The sequence below is a fragment of the Coccinella septempunctata genome, chromosome 3, assembly GCF_907165205.1.
Source record: "Coccinella septempunctata chromosome 3, icCocSept1.1, whole genome shotgun sequence".
NCBI classification, from domain to species: Eukaryota; Metazoa; Arthropoda; class Insecta; order Coleoptera; family Coccinellidae; genus Coccinella; species Coccinella septempunctata.
The window spans coordinates 10,298,069-10,318,970 of record NC_058191.1 but is presented as its reverse complement, the minus strand read 5'-3'; the positions used below and the strand labels follow the sequence as shown (position 1 = coordinate 10,318,970).

At 37.2% G+C, this 20,902-nt stretch overlaps 1 protein-coding gene and 2 long non-coding RNA genes across 5 annotated transcripts; 2 read left to right on the top strand and 1 right to left on the bottom strand.

The window, feature by feature from the left end:
• The first annotated feature begins 120 nt into the window (after positions 1 to 120).
• LOC123309869 lies at positions 121 to 20,223 on the top strand. Of its 3 annotated transcripts, none has more exons than XM_044893161.1 (8): positions 121 to 204; positions 360 to 642; positions 738 to 948; positions 1,228 to 1,344; positions 1,397 to 1,508; positions 1,563 to 1,885; positions 18,996 to 19,162; positions 19,797 to 20,223. In XM_044893161.1, exons 2-8 carry the CDS (start codon positions 526 to 528, stop codon positions 19,983 to 19,985), a joined length of 1,236 nt encoding a protein of 411 aa, XP_044749096.1. In that variant the 5' UTR covers positions 121 to 204; positions 360 to 525; the 3' UTR covers positions 19,986 to 20,223. The 3 variants fall into 3 exon arrangements, with proteins under 3 accessions (XP_044749096.1, XP_044749098.1, XP_044749097.1); XM_044893163.1 differs by having other exon boundaries at positions 137 to 154; positions 436 to 642; XM_044893162.1 differs by having other exon boundaries at positions 155 to 188.
• On the top strand, positions 3,430 to 4,440 carry LOC123309871. Its single transcript, XR_006537298.1, has 2 exons — positions 3,430 to 3,838; positions 3,908 to 4,440. It is a non-coding gene; the product is annotated as an uncharacterized LOC123309871 (long non-coding RNA).
• LOC123309870 lies at positions 14,941 to 15,948 on the bottom strand. The gene is made up of 2 exons (XR_006537297.1): positions 15,543 to 15,948; positions 14,941 to 15,473 (listed from the first exon to the last, which is right to left on the bottom strand). It is a non-coding gene; the product is annotated as an uncharacterized LOC123309870 (long non-coding RNA).
• Positions 20,224 to 20,902: the final 679 nt, after the last annotated feature.

The following is a 20,902-nucleotide window of genomic DNA, read 5'->3' as shown; positions in this document are numbered from 1 at the left end:
ACAGCGACAGAAAACACCCGATTTACTTTATGCCCACAGCCATAGAAAATTAGGTCTGTGGTTAGCACAGTCACCCAGCCGCAGATCATAGAACACAAATTGTTGTGCCATTCATCTATGGTGCCATTTATACGGCATTTAAATTTTTTTCAGTGTATGTAATTGAAATAATAATTTTTCCACATTATGTATGCATAGAAAGCTGTAAGCCGAGTTATTTGATATAAAATTGACTAAATTCTATTTCAAAAACTGCTTACAATTTCCGCAAATGCAAAATCCAAGGAGATATCTCCTTGGCAAAATCTAACCTCAAATGTTTCTTTATTCGATTTCTCATTCATTTATTTTTATTTGAGTCTTGTCTCCAATTTAAGACGTCTCTGTGATTAAGACATTATTGAGAACAAAAAACATCAACTTAAATTTCTACAGGATGCGAATAGACATCCTGGCAAATTTAAAAATAGCTACAGTATTTAGGCATTGAACAGTGATCATCAAAACATTTATTGTGCTTTGAAAATGGAACTGCCAGTTGAAATAATTGAGAGGATTCTTCTCAAATGTGACGGAAAAACTTTGAGAACTGCTAAATGTGTAAGTTCTGACTGGAAAGAGATCGTGGAATATTTATCTAAAGTAAGTATCATAAAGATTTGTTTTGTGTAACAATGGAACAAAGGACCCATTGTTGAATTCTTATATCAAATTTTACTTGTACCACTAATTTTTAGAAAACGCCTATTTGGAAATGGTGTTGTAATGAGGAAATTCCAGAGAAAGAACTTGTAGATTATGTGGACAAATATGATAGAATTGATTTGGAAAAATGGGAGAAAATATACAGCAATTGGTCTTCATGGCAGAATTTACAAGAAGATATAAGATATGTTATTGTAAGCAGTCCTGCAGAAATTCCCCGCATATCTTGTTTAGCAGTTTCAGGTTTGTTCCTCTTTTCAGCTATAATGTGTGGCTTATTTCTTGGATTGTCTTGTAAGGTTTTGGTATCGTGATTCAATGTATGTGGTGGTATTAAATTCCTAGTAAAACTGGTTCATTTTTATTGAGTTGATGTTATATTTGTAAAGAATTACTTCTATAGTCTAAGAGTCTGTTATTTCATAGACCTAATGAGTTTCTTCTAAGATGAAAATTAACACAAAACGTAAACCAAAACAAAGCTAAAATGTTGTGCTTCTACATTCAAAAATTTTCTTATAGGACATTATATTGCTGTGGGTTCAGAAGATGGAAGGGTTAGAATATTCACAGAACACTGGAAACCATTTTATACTTCTCGTCATAAAGCAACAAGGGTGAAAAACATCAATTTCATTGGTGAAATTATTTCCCCAACTTTGCTATCCCATCTTATTATTAAACTTTGTAGATTGGGAGAACAAGGATATGTGTTTAGTTATTGCTTATCCTAGGAGTTTAATTATTGAATGTTTCAATGATTTGAGTAATACTACTTTCATAGAAGATGTAATCAATCATAGGTGAGATTTACAATAATTTTGTCTTTTAATCTTTTCATGCATATTTTTTCTCAGTGTTTATAAGAACTATATCTGCTATGAAAAAGCAAGAGGTCGAATCAATATCGTAAAAATCCACAACAATGGTAATACTAATACTTTGATCCAAATTTGGTTTTCAAGAATTTATTCTTCACTTTATCCGAATTGTTTAAATATTTGGAATGGAATTTGTACAGTTGTGATTAATAATGAAGTGCAGAGGTTCCATTATAATGCAGATGAAGAGACTACACAAATGTGTGAACTGATAAGAACAGCAAAGCTGAAGACAAGTCTCAGTTTAACCTCTAGGATAACGTATCAGATTTTGAAAGATGATATCATTATTGCTCTAGGTAAGTGGAAGCATTTTATTTTCTCTAGATAACAAAATTGAGTAGTTATTATTAATAATAGTTTGATGCGACCTTAAGTTCTACTGTGTCCCCCATAAGAGCTGTTCTCACAACTGCGCCCTCTACAGCTCGCCCTACAGCTCTTTAGTTCCAATGATCTCCAGTATCTGAGACGGTTTCAAGGAGACCCTGTCCTCATTCCTCCTATAATATTCTTGTCCAAGACATTCCTTACGCAGGCTTCCAATGGCGAGGTATTCTGTAATCATGTGAATAGAAATTTCCTCTTCTTCCCACAGAATCTACACTCGTCAGTTTCTGATAACCCCATTTTCATCATATGCTTTTTGAGGCAACAATGTCCTGTGAGGAGGCGTAACTTATTCTTGCTTAAATCCGAATACTTATTGGTTCTTGCAGTCTAAAAATTCTGGAGGAATATTTTGGAATTATCTATTCCTGCAGAGTGTCTCTCTTGATTTTTTCCTTCGCCAGAAACTCCTGTTGGTGCATATTCCTATACCATAGAAAGGCTCTGGGCCAGTAAGTGGCGTTTGTACTCCTGCTCCCGCGTATAGTCCCATGACATCGCTTGATGACGAAATTTCAATGTCGGAAATTGTAAGTGTGATAAAAAATATGAAAAATGATAAGTTACCAGGTCTAGACGGCGTTCCAGCTATTAACATTGTTAATAGTCTCCTAGCACTATTCCGCAAGATCTGGGAACAAGGAAATGTGCCACAAGACTTCAGAGACGCTTTAGTTATCAACCTCTATAAGAACAAAGGCGATACGTCAAATTGCAACAACTATAGAGGCATATCGTTGCTTAGCGTGGCCGGCAAAATTATCTCGAAGATAATGGCTAATCGTCTGATTCCACTCTTAGAAAAGTTTTTACCCGAATCCCAGTGCTGCTTTCGACCAAATCGAGGAACGGTGGACCTAATTTTCACACTGCGACAGCTGCAAGAGAAGGCCCGTGAACATCAATCATGGATCTATACAGCATATGTATATCGATTTAAGTAAGGCCTTCCACTTCGACTAGGTGAATCGGAGGGCGCTATGGAAAATCATGGGACGCCTTGGAGTACCCGAAAATTTTTTAGCAGTGTGTAAAAGCCTTCATACCAACAACACCGCTAGAATACAGCATAATGGCTCTACAACCGACCATTTCTCAACCAACTCTGGAATAAAACAAGGCTGCGTGTTAGCGCCTTTACTGTTCAATATTTTCGCCATAGCTGTCTCGATTATTGCTGACATGAGTATGCCTGTAAGAGGTGTTGGAATAAAATTCAGATACAATGGAGGCCCATTTAACCTGAAGCGCCTCAGAGCAAAAACTCGTTCGAAGTTTATCACGGAACTTCAATATGCAGACGACTGCGCACTTATCGCTAGCAGCCCACAGGATCTACAGATAATGCTGGACACCCATAAACATATGTACGAAGCTTGAGGCCTTAGACTCAATATCGACAAAACCAAAATCCTGGTAAGTCAGCCAAAAAGCCTTCAAACATATATCAGCCGAGTAAGGATCGGTCTACCGAAAAGTCTTTCGATCGAAAGTTTATTCAATAGAAAGTTCTCTGCATCGAAGAGTCACTCGACCGAAAATGACGCCCACTTTCTCCTGATTGGCCAGATTGGTCGGAACGATTCGGAACGACTCGGAACTGGCACTCTTTCATCTTTGTCTTATCATTTCTGAAATTTGACAGAGAATTTGGACATTTAATTCTGCAGTACCAAAACGGTTGATTGTTTACATAACCTTTAATCTGGAAATTTTTCGACTTTCCTCAAAAATGAAATCAATTTGAATAATCATTTCGACGAATCAAGTAGGACCAATGATAATATGATGAAATGCATTGAAAGTGCTCTCTAGGATACATTCACTGATCAAACGGAATATATTTTCTATATATAATAAAAGTAGGTATCCATAAATTGTATCATTCTCTCATAGTACTAAGTTTAATCAAATGCAACCTTTGTTTTCAGGTAGTGTTGAATGATCAAAATACTGCAATATTCTGTATTTGTTTATAAGAGAGGAGTGTAGGGCAAGAGAACCTCACTTCTCAAATGTACCAAGATTTTCGAATTAAATGAGAATGTGATGACGATTAGTTATAATGTCATCTTAACATATAAATTCTACTGATTGAGGCGAATAGGGCAGTTGGCAATCAGAAAATTTTAAGACCTATCACATTCAATGCTGATTTTTCTTAACTCGAATAAATAATATAGATTACAAGAGACTAAGTACAAACAATGAGTATAATTTACAAACGAGCCATTCAAGAGATTCTCCTCAAACTATGGTTTCAGAAAGTGGATAATAAAAGGACAGATGGAATAACAGATACCTGTGAAATCAATAAAATTATTGAGAAAAACAGTGAACTGCTGATATAAGCTTTGCCGATAAGAAATATTTCAAAATTGCCTAATACAGCAATGAGAATCATACCATATGTCAAGTCATTGTATTGGAATAATTAAATATAAACTGTAGGTTGAATTTTCAAGATGTTCATTTGATTCATAAAACCGAATAAGATGTATTATCAAACATTCCAAATATTCTCCTCATACTATGATGTATACTTACTCTAGATACGAAGAACTAATAGGTAACATTTTGTTTCTTGATGGATAAGTTTCATTCACACTGATTCGAAGTGTCTGTTTTGAAATTTGCATGGGTTTTTCCCAACACCAATATATAATATAGATTACGAGAGACTAAGTACAAGCCATTATTATTTTATACAAACAAGAGATTCTCCTCAAACTCTGTCTGAAAGTGGATAATAAATGGACAGGTGCATTAATGAATAGCCATGAAATTATTTGGTAAAACAGTGAACTGCTGATATAATAAGCTTTGCGAAGAAGAAATATTTCACAATTGCCTATTGAAACAATGAGAATCATATCGTATGTTAATTCATTGTGTTGAAATTATTAAATATAAACTATAGGTTGAATTTACGAAATGTTTATTTCATTCATAAAACCGAAAAAGAACTTTGATAATACATCGTAAATATTCTCCATATTCTGTGATATTACATATCAGGAAAAGAGGTCAAATTACTGGGTCTTCTAAATATTCTTTATTGAAGTCATTCTAGCTTTCGTTCAGTTTCTGGACTTCTTCAGGGACAATGTCCATTAATTAAAATATTGTATGTATTTATTCTTAGTTTCTGAAGAAGTTCAGAAACTGAACGAAAGCTAGGATGACTTCAATGAAGAATATTTAGAAGACCCAGGAATTTGACTTCTTTTCCCGATATCTAATATCACATCATTTAAAGAGGTCCAGATTTCCTTTAATCTAATTCTGCATATTCTCTTCACACTATGATGTATACTTACTCTAGATACGAAGGACTGATAGGGATAGTAAAATTTTGTTTCTTTCATTTATACTGATTTTAACTGTCTGTTTTGAAATTTACCAAGTAAAATGTTACTCTGATCTTAATTTTTCCCTCATTTCAATGTTCGATTTCAAAGATATACTGAAATAGTGATAGGCATTGTGAAATAAAAGAACACATTTAAAAAATCTATTTCAGTGAAAAACACACTCCGGAATATAAGACTAAAAGTCAATGTTAAATTACTCAATCTCAGATTCAAAACCAACTGGCAAATCTTGGATATATTGGAAATCTGGTGAGCAGGTGGTTTTAGTATTTCCCGTTCATTGGGTTACTAGGAATATATCGAGTGCAGTTGTCTCACATCTTCAGTGGGATATTTGAATGTTTTCAATTTACCTACAAAGATTTTCTTGTCTTGGAGAGCATAGGATAACAGAGTAGGTAGCAGGCAGGCATCAGGTTGAAATGATGTATCATTCTTGTAGGTGCTGAAATGTTTAGGGATCTGGCAAATCTTGTATATATTGGAAATCTGGTAAGAAGGTTATTCTAGCATTTCCTGTTCCTCCATGACTTCCATACAATAATACCATCTTGACTGAAAACCGTCTCTAACATGGTTATTTGAAGACACTCATTTACAATTCTTTGGCGTAGTTCGTCCAAATTTCAGGCCGAGTCACAAAAATCTTGGACTTAAGATGGCCTCACAAGAAGTCCAGAGGGTTCAGGTCAGGTGTTCCGGCAGGTCAGTCCATATAGGACCTCTTCTTCGTAGGTAGCATCATGGGCGCCCGCAGGGGGTGGCCAGGGGGGCCATGCCCCCCCGTGAGATTCTGGTCGCCTTATTGTTTTTCAGCACAACACCTTCAATATTATCCTTTGTTTTGTGAAACTCATTGGTCAGAGAGATATAAATCTTTGCGAGTTTTCGCTGAAAACTTTGAAACTATATTCAAAAAGAAATTTCAATGAATTCCTCAACAACAAAAAGAGCTGCTCAGTTATGGGCTGCAATAAATTCTTTCACTTTTGTGGTTTATTTAACGATAGCCAGTAAATATTCAAATATATTGGAATCAATAGCAAATACACTACAAGGTGTTTTTATCAATTTTGTAGATGTTCAACGTCACATAAATTTAATTATAGATATATGTGGAAAACATCGTTCCGATGATCCATGCTTCACAGAAATTTTTTCCGAAGCATCATCTATTGCTCAGAGTCTCAATATAGAGATTGGAAAACCACGAATTTGCTGTAGACAAATGTACAGATCTAATTAATTATGAAGCATCTTCAGCTGAAGATTACTTCAAAAAATCTATATTCACCCAATATTCATATATCATCTGATTCCAGCCCTTGAAACGAGATTCTCAAAAGAACATGAAATGCTTGTTTCTTTGTTCAATATTTTGCCCAAGAATTCCAAATTACTAGATATTGAATCTTTCGCATCTAAGGTCGGCCATATGTATAACATTGAAGATTTTATGGAGCTCGATGCAGCCGTTCGGTCTTGACGATCATTTAATTGATTCCATCTTTTTGGAAATTTTTCGATAGTCACCGTTAGAGTAATTTTTCTCTCAATAAAAATAACCGTAGATGGAAATGTGATATATATTCTGAAAGAGCATTTCCTATAGTTAAAAATCTGAATATTTTATGGAACTCGATGCATCCGTTCGGTCTTGACGATCATTTAATTTATTCCATCTTTTTGGAAATTTTTCGATAGTCACCGTAAGAGTAATTTTTCTTTCGATAAAACTAACCGTAAATGGAAATGTGATGCATATTCTGAAAGAGCAAATCTTCTAGTTAAAAATCTGAAGATTTTATGGAGCTCGATGTAGCTGTTCGGTCTTGACGATCATTTAATTGATTCCATCTTTTTGAAAATTTTTCGATAGTCACCGTTAGAATAATTTTTCTATGAATAAAACTAACCGTAGATGATGAAAATGTGAAACATATTCTGAAAGAGCATTTCCTCAAGTTAAAAATCTGAAAATTTTATGGAGCTCGATATGCATCCGTTCGTTCTTGACGATCATTGAATTTATTCCATCTTCTTGGAAATGTTTCGATAATCACCGTTGGAATAATTTTTCTTCCAATAAAACTAACCGTAGATGGAAATGTGATACATATTCTGAAAGAGCAACTACTCTTGTTGAAAATCTGAAGATTTTATGGAACTCGATGCAGCTGTTCCATCTTTCTAGAAATTTTTCGATAGTTACTGTTAGAGAAATTTTTCTTTCAATAAAACTAGCCAAAGATGATATTTTGCCCCCCCTGAGAAAAATTTCTGTGGGCGCCCATGGGTAGCATATTCGAGAGAATCAAGTCAAAAGAAGGCCCTCATTTTTATTATTATTTGAACTGGGGTCAGTGGGGTCGTTATGTGGCTCGGTTAGCCTTTCGGGAACTATGACCATGTAGTGACTATGTGATCGTGAGAAGAAAAGATCTGAAAGAGGTGTTGGTCACTAAACCCAGAGCAGATCTGGAGTGCTGGACTGATCATAGGCTGGTAATCTCGAGAATGAAAATCTCAATGCGCCCAAAATACCAACGCAAGCCAAAGTATCTAAAAGAGCCCTTGAAATTTCCAAACTACAAAACCCTTCTACAAAGGAAAGATTCACAGCTGCCGTCAAAGATAGCCTAACACCACCGGATTATAACGACGACATTGAGACTCATTGGCTTCGCTTCAAGACATCTCTTACAAATACAGCGAAAGAAATACTGGGCACAAAACGCTCCCGAAAATCCCCAGACTGGTTTGCCGACAGCGAAACTCATATCGCACCCCTTTTGGACGCAAAACACAAAGCGATGAAAACCGCAATTAACAAGCCTGGCGATGTTGCAGCCCAAAAAAGTTTTATAAACATAAAACGCGAGGTCCGTCAAGAAATAAGAAAAATCAAGGATAGCTGGTGGAAAGAAAAAGCAAGGGAAATACAAGCTTACGCCGATAACCATGACTACAGGCGTTTTTTGAAGACTATTAAAACTGTTTACGGTCCAAGCAGAAAAGCCAGCTTTCCTATAAGTGATGCTCATGCAGCTATCCTAACTGATGATAGAAAAATTCTCGAAAGATGGAAGGAGCATTATTCACAGGTCTTGAATCAAAATAACGACTCGGATTTATCCATTTTAGACCTGCTTCCCGCGTATAGTCCGATGACATCGCTTGATGACGAAATCTCAATGTCGGAAATCATAAGTGCGATTAAAAATATGAAAAATGATAAGTTACCTGGTCTAGACGGCATTCCAGCGGAGATATTCAAAGCCTTGGATGAAGACATTGTCAATAGTCTCCTAACACTATTCCGCAAGATCTGGAAACAGGGAGATGTGCCACAAGACTTCAGAGACGCTTCAGTTATCAACCTCTATAAGAACAAAGGCGATACGTCGAATTGCAACAATTACACGGGCATATCATTGCTTAGTATAGCCGGTAAAATTCTCTCGAAGATTATGGCTAATCGTGGTTCCACTCTTAGAAAAGCTATTACCTGAATCCCAGTGCGGCTTTCGACCAAATCGAGGTACGGTGGACCTAATTTTTACACTGCGACAGCTACAAGAGAAGTCCCGTGAACAACAATCAAGGATTTATACAGCCTTCATCGATTTAAGCAAAAAGTAACAACTCTTTGATTTAAGTAAGGCATTCGACTCGGTGAATCGGAGAGCGCTATGGAAAATCATGGAACGTCTTGGAGTACCCGAAAAATTCCTACCATTGTGTAAAAGCCTTCATACCAACAACACCGCTAGAATACAGCATAATGGCTCCACAACCGACCATTTCTCAACCAACTCCGGAATAAAACAAGGCTGCGTATTAGCGCCTTTACTGTTCAATATTTTCGCCATAGCTGTATCGATAATTGCAGACATGAGTATGCCCGTAAGAGGTGTTGGGATAAGATTCAGATTTGATGGAGGCCTGTTTAACCTGAAGCGCCTAAGAGCAAAAACCCGTACCAAGTTCATCACGGAACTTCAATATGCAGACGACTGTTCACTCATCGCTAGCAGCTCAGAGGATCTACAGATAATGATGGACACCTATAAACATATATACGAAGCTTTAGGCCTTAGACTCAATATCGACAAGACCAAAATCCTGGTAAGTCCGCCAGAAAGCCTTCAAACAGATATCAGCCTGGAGAATGAAACTCTAGAACAGGTCGAGCAGTTCAAATACTTGGGAAGCCTCATAAATAATACTAGGGCTAGCCTAGACACGGAAATACAAAACCGTATCAATTCGGCATCGCGGGCATTCTGGAAGCTAAAGGACAGAGTTTTTCAAAATCACGACCTCAATCTGAAGACCAAGACAGCTGTTTACAAAGCAGTGGTCCTCCCAACGCTTCTTTACGGAAGCGAAAGCTGGACGCCCTACAGGCGACATATTAAACAGCTTGAACAAACGCAACAACGTCATCTAAGACAGATAATGCACATCAGATGGTGCCACAAAGTTTCGAATGCAGAAGTCTTGCAACGAGCGAGTTGTACAACAATTGAGACTCAAGTAACGAGGGCCCGACTCAGATGGAGCGGCCACATTCTGAGGATGCAAGACACAGGTGAAAACTTCAAAAGGTCAGTACGATTCTGAGCCCGTAGAACAAGCTTTGACCGCGACCAGACAGACTAGGGATACGAAAATAAAGCCTCTGCAAGATAGTGGGACGGTGTATGGAATTATGAAGAACATTGAACAAAAACATTACACTGTGGAGCAATCGACGATCCTCCAAAGAGAGAAACTGATGTCTCAGAAGCAATATACCGTCAGGGGTACCCCGAGGTGGATGAAATTTATCCCGTCTAAAGGAAAGATATTTCAAGAATCTCCTTTGAAACCTCTCAAGCGACCCAGCGTAAATCGATGGTGTTTGTTCCATACGGCACAAGAATAATCCAGGCCAGATCTCACTAAGTAATAATAGAGGGACTTCATGCGGTCCACGTCCGAAAAATGTAGTAGAACTCGTAGATTTCGACAAATAAAACCCAAATTCTTCTTCACTCCAGTAGTAATGATCTCAACATGTTTGCCGAACGAAAGTTTTCTATCGAATGTGACTGACGGGCAATGACGATGCAATCATCTCAGCTGCTCTTCAGGAAACACTAACAGTAATTCAGGGTTGGTGTGATGGGGGGCAGTTAGGCGTGAACCCCTGCAAAACCTTGATTGTTCCCTTTACCAGGAGAAGAAAGTTCCAAATTTCTCCCCCAATTCTCTATGGTAAGACTATTCAACTCATAGAGGAATCCGAATATCTAGGCATTACCCTGGATAAGAAGCTTCACTGGAACTCCCATGTGGAAAGAGTCTTCCACAAAGCCAGGCACTCCCTATGGGCCTGCCAAAGGATTTGTGGAAAGACTTGGGGGATAGCGCCGAAGCAGCTCCGCTGGCTATACGTCACGGTCAAGGGCGGATTTAGGGGGGGGGCACGGGGGCACGCCCCCCCCAGACGGACAGATCTTTCTATGCATACTTAAACTCTTTAAAATAAACTTGAAGTTACTGTCACAGTTACTGTTGATTTTTTTGTTCGTCTGCCCGTTGTGCCCCCCCCAGAAAAAAATCCTGGATCCGCCCTTGGTCACGGTGATCAGACCATTGATCACCTACGGCTGTATCGCCTGGTGGTCCTGCACAGAACGCGTCCTAACCCAAAACAAATCTTCGAAACTCCAGACAACGGCATGCCTCATGATTTCGGGGGCATTCCGCTCTACCCCAACTGCGTCCATGGAGATGCTATTAGACCTTCCTCCCCTTCACATTTTTATCCAGGTAGAGGCAAGACTAGCAATCACAGGCTCCACCACCTTACCGTAAATGAGCCTGACAAACTCATTTTCTTGCCCAATCGTCTTTCAGTCCAACTGGAGACAGACGAGGTGATGGGCATGAGAACTGATCAGATAATCACGAGAACCAGCACGGATGGAACCTTCAGTTCTCTGATTCCAAGCAGAGACGAATGACTCCGTCACAAGGAATTCTATCTACAAGGACCTTGCTGGTTTACTGATGGCTCCAGAACCCTAGGGATCTGGAGCCGGAGTCTCTACAGTCGTAGACCGCTGACCGAACTCAGTGCCAGTCTGGGAAAGTCGGCGACAGCATTTCAGGCAGAAATCTTCGCTATTGATCTATGCGCCAACCATTTGCTTAACATTGGTTGGGCGAGTAGGTCAATAAAAATCGTAACGGATAGTCAAGCTGCAATTAAATCTCTCGCAGCAGACAAATGCAACTCGGCACAGGTATTTGAATGCAGATCTAAACTATCCAAATTGGTAGGTTCACCGTCTGTTCCGATATTCCTGAACATTACTGTCAGTATTTCAGAGACGATGCCTATTGGCCCAGTCGTTCGAGTTCTATTGTTATTCGATTGCTGGCCAGTAAAACCAGCAATATCGAAACAGGCCCTCAAACAGACTGCAACTGATTTGGGTACCTGGACGTGGACATTCTGGCTTCAGTGGCAACGATGCATCGGATGCTCTAGCCAGAGAAGGCGCAACATCAACGCTTATTGGTCCGGAACCTAGTATAGGAATTTCCAATTCCTTGATCAGGGACCGGAACAACAGCTGGATAAGGCTAAAGGTCCTGGAGTACTGGCGCAACCATCCTGGACTGCGTCACTCGCATAGTGCCTCCCAGCCCGTACACCAGTCGTTGGCTAGGATTTTCTAGAACAAATCGGAGATCTATAATGGCGGCTTTCACAGGACATTGTAGACTCAGAGCCCATCTCAAAAAGCTTAGCATCGTCAATGACCCGATCTGCAGACTCTGCTTATAGTCCAGGAGGCAGGGTCTCTTTTTTTCAAGGAATTTCATCCCGGCTGAATTTAATACTGTAGGTTGTAGTCACATTGCAAATGACGAAACCGATCGTCGGCTTCAATACCATCGGTGGGTGCAGGCGTGGGAGGCGGCGGAACTCGGGAAAAAATGCAAAACTTCAAGTGATTTTATCCCTGCTGAAATTTTCTATATGTAATATTGATGTTAATTAGAAACATAATAGTGAAGTCAGCCGATCGGCGGAGGGTGGAAAATACGTCAGTCGAGCGCGTGAACTTGGGAAAAAAATTTGAAAATCATCCCGAATGAAAACACCTCCATATTTCTTACATATATGGAAATATAAAAATGACCGTCAGCTGCGTGTCTAGCGGGGGAAAGACCGTCTGACGGTCTTTCCCCCGCAAGACAGTGTGTTTTTCACTGAAATAGATTTTTTTTTTGAAGTTGTTCTTTTATTTAACAAATCTTATCACTATTTCAGTATCTTTGATATCGAAACCTACAGTTTTATATCAGCAGTTCACTGTTCTACCAAATAATTTTATGGCAATTCATTATTGCACCTGTCCTATGGAGTGACCTGCCGTCACACGTAGACATTTGTCTACAGCAAATTCGTGGTTTTCCAATCTCTATATTGAGACTCTGAGCAATAGATGATGCTTCGGAAAAAATTTCTGTGAAGCATGGATCATCGGAACGATGTTTTCCACATATATCTATAATTAAATTTATGTGACGTTGAACATCTACAAAATTGATAAAAACACCTTGTAGTGTATTTGCTATTGATTCCAATATATTTGAATATTTACTGGCTATCGTTAAATAAACCACAAAAGTGAAAGAATTTATTGCAGCCCATAACTGAGCAGCTCTTTTTGTTGTTGAGGAATTCATTGAAATTTCTTTTTGAATATAGTTTCAAAGTTTTCAGCGAAAACTCGCAAAGATTTATATCTCTCTGACCAATGAGTTTCACAAAACAAAGGATAATATTGAAGGTGTTGTGCTGAAAAACAATAAGGCGACCAGAATCTCACGGGGGGGCATGGCCCCCCTGGCCACCCCCTGCGGGCGCCCATGATGCTACCTACGAAGAAGAGGTCCTATATGGACTGACCTGCCGGAACACCTGACCTGAACCCTCTGGACTTCTTGTGAGGCCATCTTAAGTCCAAGATTTTTGTGACTCGGCCTGAAATTTGGACGAACTACGCCAAAGAATTGTAAATGAGTGTCTTCAAATAACCATGTTAGAGACGGTTTTCAGTCAAGATGGTATTATTGTATGGAAGTCATGGAGGAACAGGAAATGCTAGAATAACCTTCTTACCAGATTTCCAATATATACAAGATTTGCCAGATCCCTAAACATTTCAGCACCTACAAGAATGATACATCATTTCAACCTGATGCCTGCCTGCTACCTACTCTGTTATCCTATGCTCTCCAAGACAAGAAAATCTTTGTAGGTAAATTGAAAACATTCAAATATCCCACTGAAGATGTGAGACAACTGCACTCGATATATTCCTAGTAACCCAATGAACGGGAAATACTAAAACCACCTGCTCACCAGATTTCCAATATATCCAAGATTTGCCAGTTGGTTTTGAATCTGAGATTGAGTAATTTAACATTGACTTTTAGTCTTATATTCCGGAGTGTGTTTTTCACTGAAATAGATTTTTTAAATGTGTTCTTTTATTTCACAATGCCTATCACTATTTCAGTATATCTTTGAAATCGAACATTGAAATGAGGGAAAAATTAAGATCAGAGTAACATTTTACTTGGTAAATTTCAAAACAGACAGTTAAAATCAGTATAAATGAAAGAAACAAAATTTTACTATCCCTATCAGTCCTTCGTATCTAGAGTAAGTATACATCATAGTGTGAAGAGAATATGCAGAATTAGATTAAAGGAAATCTGGACCTCTTTAAATGATGTGATATTAGATATCGGGAAAAGAAGTCAAATTCCTGGGTCTTCTAAATATTCTTCATTGAAGTCATCCTAGCTTTCGTTCAGTTTCTGAACTTCTTCAGAAACTAAGAATAAATACATACAATATTTTAATTAATGGACATTGTCCCTGAAGAAGTCCAGAAACTGAACGAAAGCTAGAATGACTTCAATAAAGAATATTTAGAAGACCCAGTAATTTGACCTCTTTTCCTGATATGTAATATCACAGAATATGGAGAATATTTACGATGTATTATCAAAGTTCTTTTTCGGTTTTATGAATGAAATAAACATTTCGTAAATTCAACCTATAGTTTATATTTAATAATTTCAACACAATGAATTAACATACGATATGATTCTCATTGTTTCAATAGGCAATTGTGAAATATTTCTTCTTCGCAAAGCTTATTATATCAGCAGTTCACTGTTTTACCAAATAATTTCATGGCTATTCATTAATGCACCTGTCCATTTATTATCCACTTTCAGACAGAGTTTGAGGAGAATCTCTTGTTTGTATAAAATAATAATGGCTTGCACTTAGTCTCTCGTAATCTATATTATATATTGGTGTTGGGAAAAACCCATGCAAATTTCAAAACAGACACTTCGAATCAGTGTGAATGAAACTTATCCATCAAGAAACAAAATGTTACCTATTAGTTCTTCGTATCTAGAGTAAGTATACATCATAGTATGAGGAGAATATTTGGAATGTTTGATAATACATCTTATTCGGTTTTATGAATCAAATGAACATCTTGAAAATTCAACCTACAGTTTATATTTAATTATTCCAATACAATGACTTGACATATGGTATGATTCTCATTGCTGTATTAGGCAATTTTGAAATATTTCTTATCGGCAAAGCTTATATCAGCAGTTCACTGTTTTTCTCAATAATTTTATTGATTTCACAGGTATCTGTTATTCCATCTGTCCTTTTATTATCCACTTTCTGAAACCATAGTTTGAGGAGAATCTCTTGAATGGCTCGTTTGTAAATTATACTCATTGTTTGTACTTAGTCTCTTGTAATCTATATTATTTATTCGAGTTAAGAAAAATCAGCATTGAATGTGATAGGTCTTAAAATTTTCTGATTGCCAACTGCCCTATTCGCCTCAATCAGTAGAATTTATATGTTAAGATGACATTATAACTAATCGTCATCACATTCTCATTTAATTCGAAAATCTTGGTACATTTGAGAAGTGAGGTTCTCTTGCCCTACACTCCTCTCTTATAAACAAATACAGAATATTGCAGTATTTTGATCATTCAACACTACCTGAAAACAAAGGTTGCATTTGATTAAACTTAGTACTATGAGAGAATGATACAATTTATGGATACCTACTTTTATTATATATAGAAAATATATTCCGTTTGATCAGTGAATGTATCCTAGAGAGCACTTTCAATGCATTTCATCATATTATCATTGGTCCTACTTGATTCGTCGAAATGATTATTCAAATTGATTTCATTTTTGAGGAAAGTCGAAAAATTTCCAGATTAAAGGTTATGTAAACAATCAACCGTTTTGGTACTGCAGAATTAAATGTCCAAATTCTCTGTCAAATTTCAGAAATGATAAGACAAAGATGAAAGAGTGCCAGTTCCGAGTCGTTCCGAATCGTTCCGACCAATCTGGCCAATCAGGAGAAAGTGGGCGTCATTTTCGGTCGAGTGACTCTTCGATGCAGAGAACTTTCTATTGAATAAACTTTCGATCGAAAGACTTTTCGATTGAGAGAGCCGTACCGTATCAGCCTGGAGAATGAAACTCTAGAACAGGTCGAGCAGTTCAAATACTTGGGTAGCTTCATAAATACTAGGGCTTACCTAGACATGGAAATACACAACCGTATCAATTCGGTATCACGGGCATTCTGGAAGCTAAAGGTCAGAGTGTTTCAAAATCACGACCTCAATCCGAAGACCAATACAGCTGTTTACAAAGCAGTCGTCCTCCCAACGCTTCTTTACGAAAGCGAAAGCTGGACGCCCTACAGGCGACATATTAAACAGCTTGAACAACGCAACAACGTCATCTAAGACAGATAATGCACATCAGATGGTTCCACAAAGTTTCGAATGCAGAAGTCTTGCAACGCGCGAGTTGTACAACAATTGAGACTCAAGTAATGAGGACCCGATTCGTTATCTATTGAGAGGATTTCGAGAACTATAGCAGCTAGAAGAAAACGGATGACACATTTCCGAGCTCATTTTTGGAGAAACAAAGAATGGTGAAAACCGCAGCCTAATATTTTTGAATTGGAAAAAAATATTTTGTCAGTAGGTTCTACGTATCAAAGTGCCTAAGAAGGTTCATGTTTCAGATCTGTAACTCCAAAGACAAAAAAGTTATGAGAACAGATTTGGATTGTCACGAAAAAAGAGCTCGAGAATGTGTCATCCGTTTTCTTCTAGCTGCTATAGTTCTCGAGATCCCCTCAGTAGACAACGAATTTTGCCCACCCTGTACATTGGTTGCTTGCCCTGTATATTCCAGCGCCAGCCCTTGTCGTGATTTTTGAACCGTCAGTATACATACCATTTAATAGTATTAAATTTGAAATGCCGGATAGTGTATTCGCTTTCTCATATTTCTCTTTTACGAAGCATCGTGTTAAGTGCTTCTCAATGCTTACTTTTTAGTCATTACATCACTAGGTAGGTTTGTACTTGTTTAGAGAGGACCAGACTCTCTGACTTTTAATTCTCTCATTGCCTGTACCTTCTCTAGATATTCTGAGGATGGCCTATCTATCACTAGATGTAGAGGAGTGAGATCTGTGATGACCTCAAGTGCTCTAGTTGGGCAAGTTCATCGTAGTTTTTTAGGATTGCAGCCCCAAGTCTGACTGGATAGATTTCTGCACGCCGTCAAAGCTCTTATTGCACTACTAGAAGTATTTCTAATATGCTTATTCCACAGAAGCTTGTTGTCTAGGGTTATTCCACTCCCTGTTGAGCGACCAGCCCTGTATGCATGCTCATATTTGTGTAGTGATACCTTCTCCACATTCCCTGTTCTTGCGTAGTTTCTCCATCGTTTTAAGCAAAAAGGAAGTTAAGCAAATGGGTCTAAAAGATCGAGGATCAGTCCCGTTTTTTCCCCTGTTTTTGGAATGAAGGTTACTTTATCCCTTTTCCATTTATTAGGTACTTTCCCCAATGCTAAGCTGCTTATTGTAATCCTCAGATGAGTAAGTCAATCATCCATTGATGAAAATCCATAATCGAACTTTGAAAGTGAATTACCTGATTTTCATTAGAATGAGGTTTTACCACTTCATGTGTTTCGCTATCACAATAGATTCTTCATGGTATTACCACAATCATCTATAGTAATTCTATACTCACACAGAGTGAACTGGATCATTCTTTCTCAACTCCACCTGAAATTATATGGAGAACTACAAGAGATATTTTCATTATATTATCCGGGATGAAGAGTAAATTTTTTTTTTCATCTTAATATACCAGAAGTAGCTAACAAGTTTCTTCTTTCATACAACAAGCCCAATAAATTACCACATTTTTGGATTTCCCATCGAAATTTGATGTGCTTGCAATCATGCCTGACATCACTGATACCCTAAAGCTTTCCCTCTGGAATCTCTATATTTGAGCTCTTAGAAGAATATTCCTATCCGAGAAGATCACAAACTGGTCATAGCGACTTGCCCTTTAACGTTAGCGTCCTCCATTAGGGGCTCAATTTGAAAAAACGTCATTCCTGATAACACACTGAAAATGAATTTCATGAAAATATTTGAGGGGCTCAGAACTGAAGTGAACCAAGTCCATTCAGCCTAGTTTTGAGATGAATGGCTCAGAAGTTGTTTATCTCCAATTAATTCAAAAGTGACTTCTTTATTTATTATTATTCTTATGTAAGCATATGCTTACATTCTAATCTTTTAAAATCTGAAGAAGTCACTTTTGAATTAATTGGTGATAAACAGCTTCTAAGCCATTCATCTCAGAACTAGGCTGAATGGTTCACTTCAGCTCTGAACCCCTCATTTATCGCAGTTCTGAGTATAATTCTTTATGAGGTTAAGAGGAGTTTATACCATGGGACTTTCTCGCCATCCGTATAAGGCGTAAAGTGGGAATGTGGGGTGTTGCCAGAACACTTGAACGATAAATGGAAGTTACGAATATTACAATAGTTTTCACTTCGTCGAAAATATAGCACTTAACGTCTGTTTTCAATTCTGAAACGAATTGTAGCCAATGGCGAGACTTTTCGAGAAATTTTTTCATCTGGAAATTCATAGAAGAGAAAATTTCACCTCGGAAAGTTAATAACATGGATGAATATTTGTTCTTCAATAAAAAAAATTTGAAATTTTTATTTTTTCCGTTTGACGAATGAAAAAATTTCTGACTTTCCGAGATGACGAACTGATTGAATTGAATTATAATGAAATCCCCATATAAATTAGTTGTTTCTGACCTAAGATATTCATTTTCTCTTTTTGAACTGACCACTAAAACGGTGTGGACCCCCCTTTAGAAAGAATGACGCTGTATATACTACTTTAGATGGCTCAGATAATACTAACTTCGTGAAAATCTACCAACATATTACCTTTATCCACAGGAAGATGCTTATTTGACAGCGGAAGATGATAAGTGCTAAAAACCTCATCCTAGTGAATATCATTAAATTCAGTTCCTTTATTTATAGAAAGCTGATGATTCAGATCTATCACCATAATGAAGAAATATTTTCCGAACTAAATAACTAAACTATCATTTTAAATTATTAATTTCGATATTTATTTTCTAGGTAGAGATGATTCTTTTGCAAAGGAAGAATACATAGAATTTTTTATAATTGGACCAAACGATGAATGCAGTAGAAAACTGTTCAATACATGGGATACTCTCAGATCATTCATAACTTGCATTTTTGTGTATGGAAACACCCTACTTTTGGGTGTTGACACTGGAGATGTGAGTATTCATTCAACGAATGACCTGTGTATATACATAATCGTAGATTTTTTCTCATAGTTTGACCTTCAAGCTGTATCCACATTATGCCGCAGTGTGCCGATTGGCTATGTGGATGCATCGCCGACTTGTGCCGATACGCATGTAGATGCACCGTCGGCATTGCAAGAAAAATAAAAAAAATATTTTATGATATTTTGCTAGAGAAGTAAAAATGAATGAATGCCGACAGCGAAGCCGACACATATGTGGATGCGTCTTCGCTCCTTGGCTTTGCCGATGAGATTTTTCCGATCGGCAGGGCCGCTTGGCATAATGTGGATGCAGCTTCAGAATTACAAATGCGAGTTTCAGGTAGTATTTTTTATATTGGCACTATGCAAGCTAAGCAATAACAGTAATCTCTGACAAAATTCGTTAAAAGTAAGAAAAATTATAATAAGAACCTGAAAAAATTATAATTCCAAATTAATACCAAATTCAAATCTACCGAATTGAATGGATGGATTACCTTAAAAGTATATATTGTTATGTGTTCATTAGAGGCATATTATTTTCACTCCAATGTTGGCAGCCCTCAATTTATTTATTTTCGTTATGCTGGCTTTCACTCATTACATTTTTCTATGTTAAGGTTTATTTCTACAATGTCTCTTGTTGGAAACGATTAGATATTCGAAACTATCAGAAAAAAATAATTGTTGGAAGGCATCCAATAATCAGCATAGATGTGAAGGAAACCCTAGAAGAGAGGAAGTTTTACGTCACTTCGAACTTTTGTATTCATGAACTGAGATGTTATGATACAACTGGTTATATCTGAAAGTATTAACTTACCTTTTTTTTGTTATTTCAATTCATTAAGTATCTATTTATTTGCTATTAATCTTTCTTCGATTAAAATTATTTCGATAAAAGCATTTCGATTGTTTCAATGCTAAAATTCGAATTTATCTGTGATAAGATTTTTTAAGAGATAACTTCGGCTAATAGTTATAATATGTTTATGTATTAATATTTTTGTAAAAATGTTTCATATGGAAAATAAAGTCTTTTGAGTAGTTTCGTGTTTGATTGGGACTTTTGGGAGGATCAAACTACAAGGGTAAATTCAAAACAACTTTTTTATACCTCAATATTTTCAACTTTGAGGGATAATTTTGGAAACGCAATGTTTGGGGTTTACTTAGTATGCATTATTTTTTCCATCTCGCGTTTTTAACAGATGGTAAACCTAACACGCGGCTATTTTTTCACAGACACCCATATATTATCATATTCGAAAAAAAATTAGCTTTAATTTGATATCAAAAACGTCCGTGTACGTCATGAACGTAGAAATAGATCGAAATGTTACGTGCTTACACTTGGCTGCGAGGTAGTTGCGGCCGAGTGTGCAACGGCAGCTATGGATTTTAGTATTCTTTACATGCATTGTTATGATGTGGATGATATTTTATTTCAAAACGAAGTGAACGAAATTTCTCCTGGAATATTGATTAGCATTAATTTAATTAAAATTATTTGCGGCCACTTTTTACATGCTGTGGTGTTATCAGTGTATTCTCCTATCCATAAACGTATGTAAAAATGTGTGTTTGACTCTATACTATACGTAATTAACGTAGTGATTCTGCAGCGGGATCTGATACTATAACTTTTTTTTCGGTATGATATACAGATAGTAATGGGAAGGTGAGTGAATTTGAACGGAAGGAACTCTCCTTTGAAAATAGCTTG

Bases quoted from the DNA above. Each gene is read 5' to 3' on its own strand.
- LOC123309869 (XM_044893161.1), top strand. From the start codon at position 526: ATGGAACTGCCAGTTGAAATAATTGAGAGGATTCTTCTCAAATGTGAC. The intron at 1,345-1,396 runs GTGAAATTATTT...TAAACTTTGTAG, and splicing joins GAAAAACATCAATTTCATTG to ATTGGGAGAACAAGGATATG. The intron at 1,886-18,995 runs GTAAGTGGAAGC...TTTATTTTCTAG, and splicing joins TGATATCATTATTGCTCTAG to GTAGAGATGATTCTTTTGCA.